General features: G+C 42.3%; 1 protein-coding gene across 1 annotated transcript in view; it reads right to left on the minus strand.

The window, feature by feature from the left end:
* Positions 1 to 13,031, minus strand: part of ADAMTS12 (ADAM metallopeptidase with thrombospondin type 1 motif, 12) — a 571,713-nt gene that overhangs the window by 22,476 nt on the left and 536,206 nt on the right. The window contains exon 21 of the mRNA XM_006875388.1: positions 8,421 to 8,564. Within this exon, the coding sequence (XP_006875450.1) occupies positions 8,421 to 8,564 (144 nt within the window). The remainder of the gene's footprint in view (positions 1 to 8,420; positions 8,565 to 13,031) is intronic.

Below are 13,031 nucleotides of genomic sequence, written 5' to 3' on the forward strand. Positions count from 1 at the left end.
AGGCTGTAAATCTTTACGGGAGCAGAAAGCCTCATCTTTCTCCCGCGGAACAGCTGGTAGTTTCGAACTGATGACCATGAGGTTAGCAGCCTGATTCATAACCACTATGCTACCAGAGCTCCTTACTTTTGGACTTACTCTCATATAATGTAACCATTTAGGATCCACTTTTAACTTGGACCAATGTAACCTTTTCTATGCAATAAAAATAAATAAATTACAATGATGCATCAGACAAGGGACTAATTTCTAAAATATATAGGGAACTCCGGCACCTCTACAAGAAAAAGACACATAACCCAACTAAAAAATGGGCACAGGACATGAACAGACACTTCACAAAGGAGGAGATTTGGGCAGCCAACAAACATATGAAGAAATGTTCATAATCACTAGCCATTTGTCGTTGTTGTAATGTGCCGTGGAGTCGGTTCCGACTCATAGTGACCCTGTACAGGGTTTCCAAGGCTGTAAATCGTTACGGGAGCAGAGAGCCTCCTCTTTCTCCTGTGGAACAGCTGGTAGTTTCGAACTGCTGACCCTGAGGTTAACAGCCCGATTCGTAACCACTATGCTAGAGATGCAAATCAAAACAACAATGAGATATCATCTCACACCAGCAATAACAGCAAAGATCAAAAAAGTAGAGGACAATAAATGCTTCCGGGGATGTGGAAAGACTGGGACACTCCTATATTGCTGGTAGGATTGCAAAATGGTCCAATCACTCCAGAAAGCAATATGGCACTTCCTCAGAAGGTTAGAAATAGAAATACCTTATGATCCAGCCATTGCTCTACTTGGTATTTACCCACAAGAAATACAAGCTAAAACACGAGTAGATACATGCACACCAATGTTCATAGCAGCACTATTTACAATAGCAAAATGATGGAGACAGCCTAAGTGCCCATCAATGGAAGAATGGATAAACAAACTGTGGTGCATACACACAATGGAATATTATGCTACCTTGAAGAACAACAAGGAATCTGCAAGCCACCACATAACATGGATGAACCTTGAGGACATTAGGCTGAGTGAATTCAGTCAGTTACAAAAGGAGAACTATTGCATAGGACCATTATTGTAAAAGCTTAAGAAAAAGTACCCACAATGAAAGAGGATAAAAAAATTCTTTGCTGGTTACGGGAGAGTTAGGGGTGGGGTAAGGGGAGGGAAGGGGAGGTGGAGCACAGGGTAGGGAATAGACAGGATAATTTGGGTGCTGTGGGGGGGGGCAATACACAAGAAGGGGGCGAGGAGGAAATTAACATTGGGTGCTAAAAATAATAATGAATCAATTAATTAAATAAAAGAGGGGAGTAGTTAATCTTTCATTGTAGGAACAGAGACTCCCAGGACCATCAAGAAGGAAGACCATGAGTAGACCATGAGATCCTACCTAGAAGAGCGGTGTCAGCACAGACTGTGGCCAAGATGATGGCATGAGAGATAGAGCAGTTGTGGACTCTAGGCCCAGGGACTGAGAAAGGATGTGTGCTTGCAAGCAGGATGCTGGCTTGGAAAATGTGTTCTTTGGACATTTAAATAAAAACATATATTTTGTTTCATATGCATACATCAATATTTTTGCTTTGTCAATTTGTGAAAAATAAGATGCAAAAGGGAAACCACAGAGAGGAAGCAAGATAACTGTTGTTGTAGAGATGGAATTGTAATCAGTGAGATCAAACAAAAAGTATGATTTCGGTTGAAAATAAAGCTGATGATCCTGTCTGTTAACCTTCACTCAATTCACAATAAAAAGTTAATAATAATAAAAAAAGAAATCAAACTGTGTATTACATCGGGTATAACTGTTGTAAAAGACCTGTTTAAAATTTTAAAAAACAAAGATGTTACTTTGAGGGCTATCATATGACTGAGTCCAGTTAAGGTATTTTCAATCACCTTATATGCATGCAAAATCTGGGTAGTGAATAAGAAAGACCAAAGAAGAATGGATGCCTTTGAATTATGGTGATGGTGAAGAATATTGAATATACCAAGGACTGCCAGAAGAACAAGAAAATCTGTCTTGGAAGAAGCATAGTCAGAATGCTTCATAGAAGGTGGGGGATGGTGACACTTCATCTCATGGACTTGGAATATGTTATCAGGAGGGATCAGTTCCTGGAGAAGGATATCATGCTTGATAAAGTAGAACATCAGTGAAAATGAGGGAGACCCTTGATAAGGTGGATCGACACAGGGCTGAAACAATGGGTTCAAACTTAGCAACAATTGTGAGGAATATGCAGCACTGAGTGGTGTTTTGTTCTGTTCACAGAGTCGCTATGAGTTGGTACTGATTGGCTGGAACCTAACAACAACAACACCACAATACTCATACATTTCTATCACTTGTTCTGTTTCTCTGGGAATCCAAAACCTGACTAAGAAGACAGACTTAACTCAGGGATAAGACAAGAAACATCAAATATTTAATACCTATTACTTTGTCTCTCATACTTTGGACATATTGTCAGGAGGGATCAGTCACTGGAGAAGGATATCATGTTTGGCAAGGTGGAAGGTCAGAGATAAAGAAGAAGACCCCCAGCAAGATGGATTGGCCAAGTGGCAGCATCGATGGCATCAAGTGTGGCAGCGGTAGTGAGGTTGGCTCAGGATCGGACATTGTTTCATTCTGCTGTGCATGGGGTTGCTATGAGTCAGTTCCAACTCGATGGCACCTAACAACAGCAATAATTTTATTTCTACTCTTCATAAAACATATATCTTGGTGAACCATCTAGGACCTCACGGTTGTCTTATAAAGCCATCATTTTCTGAGATTAAGTCTGACAGTAATTTTACTCAGCAAGTTTGCTTCAAACTCTCCATGGATGTGTAAGATACAAAACTACACAACTGATATTGAGTAACCATGGATAGAAGGAAGAGAAAGTCAAATAAATCAAGCCAGAATATGATAATGAAAATGGAGAAGGAGTCATGAGATTTGGGCTCTTTTGCTCACTGCATGTGGTTCAGGGTCACTCACTTAACTCCTCCATCTCTTCTGTAAAATAAGGTTGTTAGCAGAAGGGCACATGACTTCCTTTACTGCCTTTCGCTTTTAATAAGCTCGTTATTTGGTCCTGGTGAACCTGGCTAAACTAGTTCAGGATGAAGTCATGCAAGTTCTCTGGGCCAGGGCACAAGAAGATGCAAGAGCTAATTCCAAATCAAGCATGAAAATAAGCAGAAGAGGTCACTACCCACGTATTTATTAGTGAGTGAAACTGATTTCTGATTCAGAAGCTGCAAAAAATGTGTTGTATTTCATTGGGAAACTAAGCAGGAAGCATAATTGCTGATTTGGACTTGCTAATTGTGGTAATGGTGAGTTGAAGGTTTAGAGAGAAGGTACATGTAGCTTACACGGGACAGCTACTGTTTAGTAGTAGAACTCTCACTTTCCACGTGGGACACCCCAGGTGATTTCCAGTACACCTCAGTGAGAGCTTGCAGACTAAGATTGACTAGGAAATGGAAACTCTATGGATTATAGTGGTCTGATTCATAACACATCATGAGGAAGGACTGGGCAGCATTCTGTTCTATTGTTCTTGAGGTTGTCAGAAGTCAGGGGTTAATCTGACATTAACAAACAACAACAATATCTCTCTTAGGGCTCATAGCCTCTCCATTAGATTCAATTAAACATGGGGATTTTGTACAGAACTGAACACTCCACACAGGTCTGCAGCTAAGCCTGATTGACTCCCAGCTAAGGATACTGTCTAACTGAACTGTCCATATCCTAAGCTCAACCCTAGCCTTACTCAGTCTTAGATGCTTTTTCTAATAGACTGCAAGTACACTTTTCAGTTTAAACTGACTTGTTCAGAAACGTTGATTCCCAGGGTCCAAAAGCTCTGTGAGAAGCTGTAAAAGATATCCATGAGAACTGGACTCCATTACTATTACCACTTAGCCAACATAGGCCAAATGGATAGACATGAAGGAGAAAAAGCATTTGATACAAACACTTTCCTTGAATGGTTTTCTTGCACTTACTCTGAAAATATGACAGGCATTGTTTTGAAATGCATAATAAATACCTTGAGTTCAATCTTTGTGACAACCATGTAAAAGAAGATTTGTTTTCTGAGTTTACTGATGTAGAAACAGATCTCCCCTACACTGGGCTGTGGTGCAATGAATTGCCTTTAGATGGCCTTTCTAGCTATGGTCTCGTATCTGTCACAAAATGACAGTCTTTTAATGGACTGGCGGATTATTATGCAAACAGTGGCTTGACAATCCACCCAATAGGATTGACTGCCTTCTGGTCCACTGGGAATATTGGTCACTTTGTGGTCCTGTTGGGAGTACCATGTCTTGGAATCGAAAAGGAATTTGCTTCTTTAAGGGCCAATCCAACAGAGGCTCAGTGAAATCTCACTACTATGAACAAGAGTCTGGAACACAGCGAGCTGTTTGGACCTGGGTTCCCTGTGCTGAGAACCTCCTAGACCCAGAAGAAAGAGCTCTAATGCTGTAGACAGAGAAATGCCAGGCTGCTCAGCCCATAGCGAGAGAGCAGAGTGCCTTGGGGTAGGAGACTTGCTTGCAGAGCTTGCAGAGTCAAAAGAGCTGTGCAGCGCAGAAGCTTGACCATGTCCTGTGCACCATGCCTCCCCCTGCCTCCACAGGCAGTGCGACAGGAGCCATGGGAACCTTGGGCAGTGAGAAGCCGGGTTGCATGGTAGTAAGAGACAGAATCATATGGGCCTGCGTAGCATGGTGGGAACAAGCGGCAGAGGTCTAGAAGGACCAAGCAGCAGAGGCTCAGGAAAGCCATTGCAGGGATCTTCCTGCCAAGTCTCAGTGGCAGAGCAGATGCCTCTGGAGCCATGCAGACCCTCAGAGCAGCATACTGTCAACTAGAGGCAGCATTGGTGTGAACACAGCATCCTCCCTGAACTGTGTCACACCTACCTGGTGACATGAAAATGGATAATTTGGGGAAGAGTAATGTGTTGGAGGAGAATACTAAAAGTGCCATGGACTGCCAAAAGAACCTATAGATCTGTCTTGGAAGAAGTGCAGCCAGAGTGCTCATTGGAGGCCAGGATGGCTAAGCTTCATCTCTCATACTTTGGACAAATTGTCAGGAGGGAACTGTCGCTGGAGAAGGATGTCATGCTGGGTAAGATGGAGGGTCAGAGAAAAAGAGGAAGATCCCCAATGAGATGGATCGGCCAGGTGGTATCATTGATAGACTCAAGTGTGGCAGCAGTAGTGAGGTTGGCCCAGGATCGGACATTGTTTTGTTCTGCTGTGCATGGGGTCGCTATGAATCGGTTCTGACTTGATGGCACCTGACAACTAATGTTCCATTTTGGGAATGTGTTTGGTTGTTTACTGTTTGCTTTCTATAAATAATAACAATGGCTTTCACTTAGTTAACAGTGAGTAAGCATATCATGTATCTGATCAGAGTTGAACGCAACACCCATGGGACAGTTGATACCAGTGAGCATATGAGCCTCCTCCCAAGCAGTCTATGGCTGCCTGAAAGTTTGAGTCATAGCATGTGCAATAAACATGGACCAACAGGCACCATTACCATGGGAATGGTACACTCATCTTTTCTCCCTTTATTATTACAGAATTGTAGCCCTGTCCATGGATACTCAACGCCTGCCACTTTAGGAAAAATATTAATTAGACAACTAGTTATTGTGTGCCCATTGCCAGACAATGGTTGGTAAGTTATCATCAATCTACTTGATGGCATCTTTTTCTTTTTTTTTTTTTTCTCACAGTTACAGAGTTTATTTGGGGAGGGAATAGGCTGCAATTCAAGGCCAGTAATGCTCAGGGTACAATTGTGCTGTTAGGGCAACTGCTCATCAGCCTTACCCACAGGCAGGCATGTCTCTGCCTTGTCAGTGTAATAAAAGTTTTTTAGGGCTGCTGCTAAATATCCACATGACATGCCACTTCACCATGAGCTTCAGTTTGAAGGCACTCAGTTCTAGCTCCATGGAACAACAAATATAATAACCCTACCAATTAAGCTCCTGGAGGCACCTTACTCTGTAAACAAAGCTCCCATGCAAAGTCACTCAGGTTTACTGCTCTGTAGGCTGGGAAGTTTCTCTGTTTTGTGTTCTGGTTCTTGGTTCTGCTGATGCTGCTCTTCTGCAACAGCCCTTGTGTCACAGCTTTATGTCCCAGGATATGGGAGGTTCAATGAGCAGGGATCACTAGTTCCAAAAGACACACTTCAGTCCTGGCTCTTGTTTGATGGTACTCAGATTTCCCCCTTCTGCTTGTGAGGTGACTCACTTTAACCACAAGGATGTTAACATTGACCAAATTCCTCGTTAGATTTCCAGCTGTTTACAATCACAGTCCTGTTAACAATCACTCACAAGTGAATCATCATCCACCAGCATTTTACCTCATCTCTTATCCAGACTTATTAGAGAAAATCATTTGGTAGCAGTTTTAAAATGTATAGAAGCTACCACTTTACAGTCAGTTTGTTGTATTGTGGTGACTTCTGTGTTGTTACTTGATGGAATCTTATTGTGAATAAAGACTTAAAGTGAACAAAGGTCTAGTTCAGCCTCTGGTGGAAATGACCTTGGAAACTACAGAGTGAAGGGAAACGTAGACTGTGACGATGACTCTTGTCTACTGGGACACCTCTGCTGCTGTGTGGAACTCTTCTATACTGACACTGGAAGAGTTGTGAGTTGTCATGTGGCCTTGAGCATGGGTTACTGTTATTGGTAAGTTCCACTGATGTTGATGTTGTTGTTAAGTGCTGTCCAGTCAGTTCCAACTCATAGCAACTCTGTATAGGGTTTCTGAGGAGCAAGTGGTGAGTTTGAACCATAGATGCTGCAGTTCAAATTGACCTTGCAGTCCAGCACATTAACTCGCAGCGGCACACCAGGAATCCAACTCATAGTGACTCTGGATAGGCCTCTGGTGGGCTTGACCTGCTGACTTTGCAACTAGCATTCCAGGGCTCATTCTACAGCACCACACCAGGACTGGAACTGCATAAACTATTGTCAGGAAACTGAGACTTCTCTGTATATGTACTTTGACTCTCACCCTGTGCCAGCTACACATGCCCTGTGAGGGTCAGGAAGCAAGAGGACGTGTGCGCTGAGTAGCTGCGGGGTCCCCTGAAGAGACAAGGCTGCTATGGAAGGTGAGGGCACACACCTAGGGATCTAACTCACAAAAGTCAACATGAAAGTGAAGATGGCAGATTGTGAAAGAGCAGACTACTTATACCCTGTTATAAATGCTTAGGCTTACTTTTTCCTCTCTTGTTTTTCTGCATTTTTTCTTTTTAAGAAATGTTTAATTTTGCTGCCTGTTGAAAATCTGTATAGCAAAAAATCCAACCAATTCAATTTTCTCCCTGTACAATTCCTTGACATTGATTTAATTCTTCCTGTTGTTCAATTATTCTCAATCACATTTCCTGAGTTACTCCTCCATTCACATAAACTCACTCCATGCGAAGGCTCTATCTAATTTTTTTAGTTGCTGTTGTTATTTACATATGAAAAAGGAGGACAGTAGAAGAATTGATGCATTTGAGTTATGGTGTTGGAAAAGAATATTACCAGAACAAACAAATTTGTGTTGGAACAATTACAGCCAGAATGCTCCTTAGAAGCCAGGAGGGTGAGCATTCATCTCTTATACTCCAGACATATTATCAGGAAGGGACCAGTCTCTGGAGAAGAACATTATGCTCAATAAAGTGGAGGGTCAGAGAAAAAGAGAGAGACATCCAATGAGATGGATTGGCCCAGTGGCAACAGCAATGGACTCAAGTAAAATTGTCAGGATGGCACAGGGACTGATCAGTGTGTACATAGAGTTGCTACGAGTTAGAAACCACTCATCAGCACCTAACAAACACTACCATATTGATCCCATACAGATACACCTTGAAGGAGCAAATTGCTCAAGGCAGATATTCTTGACTCCAAAATATCCAAAACCAAACTCACTGCCTTCAAGTCCATTCCCGTTCATAGCAACCCTATTAGACAGGGTGGAAGTGGTCAGTGGGGTTTCCAAGACTGTAAATCTTTATGGGAGGAGATGGCCTCATCTTGCCCTCCCACAGAACAGCTGGTGGATTTGAACAGCAAAGTGGTCAGCAGCCCAACATTTCCTCACTGCACCACCAGAGAGTACGACGCTCAAGGCGGACACTCTACTAGCTAAGCTAAACTACTGTTTGGTCTTAAGGAGATTTCAGGGGATATTTTTAATTTAAGGTTTAAAGATGAACTTAAGGCAGCTTTGCTATATTTTATAACTATTTTACAATGAGTATCATTTTATAATCAAAAGAAAGCAAATGAGATTTGCTTTTTTAAAGTCAAAGTATAGTGAGAAGGACTAGAGCAAAGTCTTACCAGGTTCCAGCTCCCAGTAGCCCAGTGACAGCAAGAGTGCTCGTTGCAAGGTGCAGAGGGTGGGGGTCTTGCTGTCCAGTCACAGAAACCTCCCGGGCAGGACACCCTTCTCTCCTGAACTCCACCTCCACAGGACCTGGAACACTGGCACAGAACAGGGACAGGATTAGGGGAAACCCCGTGGTGACAATTTCAGTGATAAGGGAAGAACTTTTCCAATCGCTTTTGTTATAAGGACTATCAGTTCTTTGGCATCTTTGCAGATAACACTAATCATTTCAAGCAATAGTGGCAAAAAGAGAATTGAAGGCGGGAGATCAATAAAGGAAATTACGAGGATGAGAAACCAACCAACCAACAAAACAAACAAACAAACAAAAAAATTACTGCCATAAAGTTGACTTCAATTCATAGCAACCCTATATATAGGGTTTCTGAGACTGCAAATCTTTACAAGAGCAGGCAGTTTCATCTTTCTTCCATGAAGTGGCTGGTGGGTTTGAACTGATAACCTTGTGGTTAGCAGCCCAATGCCTACCCCACAGAAGGAGAAAACTCAGAAACAGCCAGATAATTCAATGTCAAGCAATATATCAAAAGGAAGAAGTTTTGCTTAAAAGTCAATATAGGTGGTCATTCTGGAATTGACAAAATATTACCTGAGTTTTGCCTTCTGACACAAGTGTCTAGAAACCAAAATAAAAAATTCAGATTTTTAAAAATTACGATTAGCTTCGATAGCCCAAAATTGTAATTGAAATACAATTTTGTCTATCTCCTATTAAAATGGGATTCAGTCTTCCTTCTCACTACATAGAGTTCTAGAACTCTGTCCATACTCTGTGAAATAGACGGATTTGCTCAGGGTTCTGATGGATTCATCGGCCGTAATGTCTACAAAATAAGTTTGAGCTAACAAGTTGGATTCTTGGATGGGATTCAAATCCAATGTGTCAGGCTTTGCTTACTAGAATAATCTTATATGGTTGACTATCTCATGTTTATGAGGCTTCTAGGATGAAATTAAATAATTCACCAAGGATCAAATATTTTTTCAAAAAAGCTGAGTTATTGCATGTTAGTACTACCAACAAAACAGTTATGGTTAAGCCTACACTGTCATGTAGTTTATGTACGTGGCAGTATCATTGATATGAACTTTATGTACAATTATCATGTTCTGCCCACTAAGAGAACTACCCAGCTGCTTTCCCAATATTCTAACTTTAAGAGTCAATATGAAAAAAATGTCCATTTAGTTAGTCTATTTCCAACCCTATTTGTGAAGGAGAAGGATCTCATATCTTGGATCATTGTAGATACCTATCAGTCTGCATATAGATTCCAGGCCACTTGGCAAAGCAATCTTAAGGAAAAAGGGATGGAAGAAGGTGTAGAACAGTGGTTCTCAAAGTATGGTTCCCAGACCAGATGTTTCAGCACCTTGTGGGTACTTGCTGAAATGAAAAATGCCAGGTCCTACCCCACATATTGATATTGAACACAGTGGGTGGAAGTTGGCCCTCTGGGTGTTGACAATCCCTCCATGTGATTCTGATGTATGCTGAAGGTGCAGAGACACACAGTCCCAGGCCTGAAATGTATTTTCTATGAAGGCCAACTGGGCTGACTGTCCTTTACCCAACAGACTAGAACATTTCCAAGATGGCAGGCCACTAGGTGGTGTGCATAGGCAGAGCAGTATGATGTAGAGTTGGGGAAAGCACATAGGGGTGCCCAGTCCTACAACAGCACCAGGGAAAGACTCACAGGAAACTTGCATTTCCATCTGCACTGCTCCCTTAGAAAGAAGTCTTCCAAACTTATGGATTAGGTAAGCCATTTCTCCTGTAGCAGCTAGTGAATGGGAACAGAGGTCATGAAGATACTGTCATGTTCTCAGCTTTTGCAAGGTGAGTACAGAACAATTTAGAAAGAAGGGTGGTAGAAGGTCCTCAAGGGATGGGCTCCCCATAATGGACTCCTAGAGGTTTCTGGAAAAGCATAAAGAATGCATCTTCTCTATAACCAGAAAGCAGATCTGCGTGCTCAATTTTGAAAACCTGAAAATATCATTGCTTTGACAAGGCAATGTAAGCTCCTCTGTAAATGTCATTTCCAGAGCTGGTATGGACCAGGCTCAGTATACAAAGGGAGCATGGAGACCTGGGGCCAGAGAACAAAGTAGGAGGCATTTCAAGGATCTCCAGAGCCAGGAAGGAGAAGGAGAAGAAACTAAAGCAGCAGTAGCCTCAGGAATCCACACAGAGGCTCAACCTGTTGTAAAGTGCCGTTTCCAAGAGTTTCCAAGGAGAGGCTGGTGAATTTGAACCACCAACCTTGCGGTTCAAACTGATGTTGCAGTTTAATCCGATCTTGCAGTCCAGTGCTTTAGCACACCCTTCCATAGGCCTCAGCTCTAACTCTGTATCCTAAAGTTGTGGTTCTCTATCTTCCCTTCCCTGGTACATAGTAGGTATCCAAGAAAAATAGCTCTTAATTTACCCTTTTACTCAATCTTCTATTTGCTCAGTGCCCACTGTGCTACATTCTGTAGTAGAAATACTAAAAGAATTACAGTCCATCTTATGCTTGAATTTGTTGTTGTTGTTGTTAAGTGCCGTCGAGTCGGTTCCTTAAGTGTGGTTAATACGCCAGACTGCAAAGCCATTTGAACTGTAAAGTCGGCAGTTCAAGTTCACCAGCTGCTTCTCGGAAACCCTATATAGGGTCGCTATTAGTCAGAACTGACTCGACGACACTTCACAACAACAACAACAACAAACTTATTTTCTAATTGTGTGACCTCAAATAAATCTCTTAACCTCTCTGGGTCTCAATTTCTTCCCCTAGAAAATGGAGTTCATAAGACTTATTACCATCAACTTGTTGTTGATGTTTGTTGATAAGTGTTGAGTCTACTCTGATTTATAGCAACCCTGTATAGGGTTTCAGAGGAGCAGCTGGTGGGTTTGAACCACTGACTTTGTGGTTAGCAGTCCACTATATCAGTACACCATCAGGTAAAGTTCCTAGCCCGTGAACACACTCATAATATGCTGGGTTAGTTTCTTTTGTTTCATTTCTACCATATGCTGATGCAGTTGGTAATGTTTTAGTTAATGAGGCACTGCGAGGCATTACCAGTTGGGAAATAAGATCATCATACTTTACTAAAGAACAAAGTCACTTGTTTCCACATGATAAAGCACATAAGCACCAGTAGAGTCTGGGCTCTTACAAAAGAGAATACACACATATGTACATGTGTTCACATTCACTACTTATTTTTATCTGTAAAAATATAACCTGGGCATTTAACTGAGAGGTGGAACTCCAAATTATAATGTGTATGTCAAGAATCTGACCACATCCATGGCCTGATCCTTGGGGAGAAAACCCTTGAAGAGAAAAGTGAGGTTCTGTCTTACATGATTCTCCTCAAAGTAGCCCATGTTTAAGTCTTTCCACTGCATTCATTTCTTAAGCGGGGACCCCAACATCTCAATATAGTCACTGGAAGAGTGTTGTTGGGGGCTGTTGAGTGAGAGTGGATTCTGACTTTTAGTGAGCCCTGTGACAGAGTAGAACTTTCCCATAGGGCTTTTTTTTGTTTGTTTGTTTCATATGATAAATACTAGACTGGGAACTACAAGTCTGTGGTTTGAGCCTGCCAGCCACTCTACTCTATGGGAAAAAGATGAGGATTTCTGCTCCTGTGAAGATTTAAAGCCATAGAAACCATATACATGGTCGCTATGAGTCAGAAGCACTTCATACCAACAATCTTTACAGGAGCCGTTGGCCAGTTCTTTTCTCTCCTGGAGGTGGTGGGTGGGTTGAAACTGCCAACTTTTCAGTTAGCAGTCAAGCACCAGACCCTTGTGCCACCAGGGCTCCTTATTGGGAGACTCGTTGTTGTTAAGTGCTGCTGAGTCACTTTCAACTCATAGTGGCCCTATATAGGTTTCCCAAGGAGTGGCTGGTAGGTTTGAACTGCCAATCTTGCAGTGCAAACCAACCTTCAGTTAAGTTATTATCCTATAGTGCCACACCAGAACTTGTTAGGAGACTGGTAGTGTTGGTGTTGAGTGCCATCGAGTCGGTTCCAACTCAGAGCGACCCTGGGTAGAATTCCCAAGGAGCGACTGGTAGTTTGAACCGCCAAGCTTATGGTTCAAACTGACCTTTTATTCCAGTATCTCACAGTGCCACACCATGCCTCTATATTGGGAGACTTGTTGTTGTTGTTAGGTGCCATTGAGTTGGTACTGACCCATAGTGACCTTATGCACAGCAGAATGAAACACTGCCTGATCCTGGGCCAACCTCGCTACTGTTGCCGCGCTTGAGTCCATAGATGCTGCCACTTGGCCAATCCATATCATTGGGGGTCTTCCTCTTTTTTTCCTGACCCTCCACCTTGCCAAACATAATATCCTTCTCCAGTGACTGGTCCCTCCTGACAATATGTCTGAAGTATGAGATACGAAGTTTGGCTATCTTGGTCTCCATGGAGCACTCTGGCTGCAATTCTTCCAGAATGGATCTATTGGTTCTTTTGGCAGCCCATGGCACTTTCAATATTCTCCTCCAATACCATAACTCAAA

The sequence above is a fragment of the Chrysochloris asiatica genome, unplaced genomic scaffold (assembly GCF_000296735.1).
Source record: "Chrysochloris asiatica unplaced genomic scaffold, ChrAsi1.0 scaffold00324, whole genome shotgun sequence".
NCBI classification, from domain to species: domain Eukaryota; kingdom Metazoa; phylum Chordata; class Mammalia; order Afrosoricida; family Chrysochloridae; genus Chrysochloris; species Chrysochloris asiatica.